Source organism: Bison bison, unplaced genomic scaffold (genome assembly GCF_000754665.1).
Source record: "Bison bison bison isolate TAMUID 2011002044 unplaced genomic scaffold, Bison_UMD1.0 scf7180017864456, whole genome shotgun sequence".
In the NCBI taxonomy this organism is placed as follows: domain Eukaryota; kingdom Metazoa; phylum Chordata; class Mammalia; order Artiodactyla; family Bovidae; genus Bison; species Bison bison.
In genome coordinates, this window is record NW_011495018.1 from 69731 (window position 1) to 70412 (window position 682).

Genomic DNA, 682 nt, shown 5'->3' on the forward strand with positions numbered 1-682 from the left:
CATCCCATGTCCATGTACAGGGCTGTGTGCGGTAGACGAGGGGCAGGTGCACAGGTCTGGGTGGGGCGGAGCTGAGGGAGGTGGTGTCCCGGGCACACGGGGAAGGTAGGGCCCCCAGGAGGCAGGAGCTGGCGGGACTCTGCGGTTGGTGCCCAGCAAGGAAGGAGGGCCTGCCTTGTGGATGGGCTGGAGTTCTGGCTGGAGAAAGCCTGAGATTCGTGTTAAACACCCAGGTTGGGATGTCAAATTAGTAGCTGGTTCATGAGCCTACAGTGTCGGAGAGAGAATGGGCTACATGTGGAAAACTGGGTCTGTGCTGCTAAACGAGGGGAATTTAAAAAGAACTTTGTAAACACATGAGTGGATAGTTGCTTGTTGTGGCTTTTTGTTTTGTATTTCTTTGGTTACTAATGAAGTTGAGCATTCTCAGGTGCTCTGGCTGTTGCGTTTCTTCTTTGGCATAATGACGCTCGTTTTACTTATATTAGCTGCAGAAAAGAAATTGCCTTGAAAAAGGAGAAGAATAAGGAACCTCTATTAGAAGAAAATCTGCCAACACTGAATGAGCCCCCCACTTCGGCCCCGCAGGCAGAGACGAAGCCCCTCGTAGCAAAGGATAAGGTAGCCTCGCTCTGCAGAAGCTGCTTGGCCCCTGGCCCAGCCCCAGCCACTCTGCTTGGAC

The 682-nt window shown here is 52.6% G+C and overlaps 1 protein-coding gene across 1 annotated transcript in view; it reads left to right on the top strand.

Moving 5' to 3' along the window:
• CFAP46 (cilia and flagella associated protein 46) overlaps nt 1–682 on the top strand; it is a gene marked incomplete at its 5' end in the record, with an annotated part of 97130 nt that overhangs the window by 60651 nt on the left and 35797 nt on the right. The window contains one exon of the mRNA XM_010859553.1: nt 489–621. Within this exon, the coding sequence (XP_010857855.1) occupies nt 489–621 (133 nt within the window). The remainder of the gene's footprint in view (nt 1–488; nt 622–682) is intronic.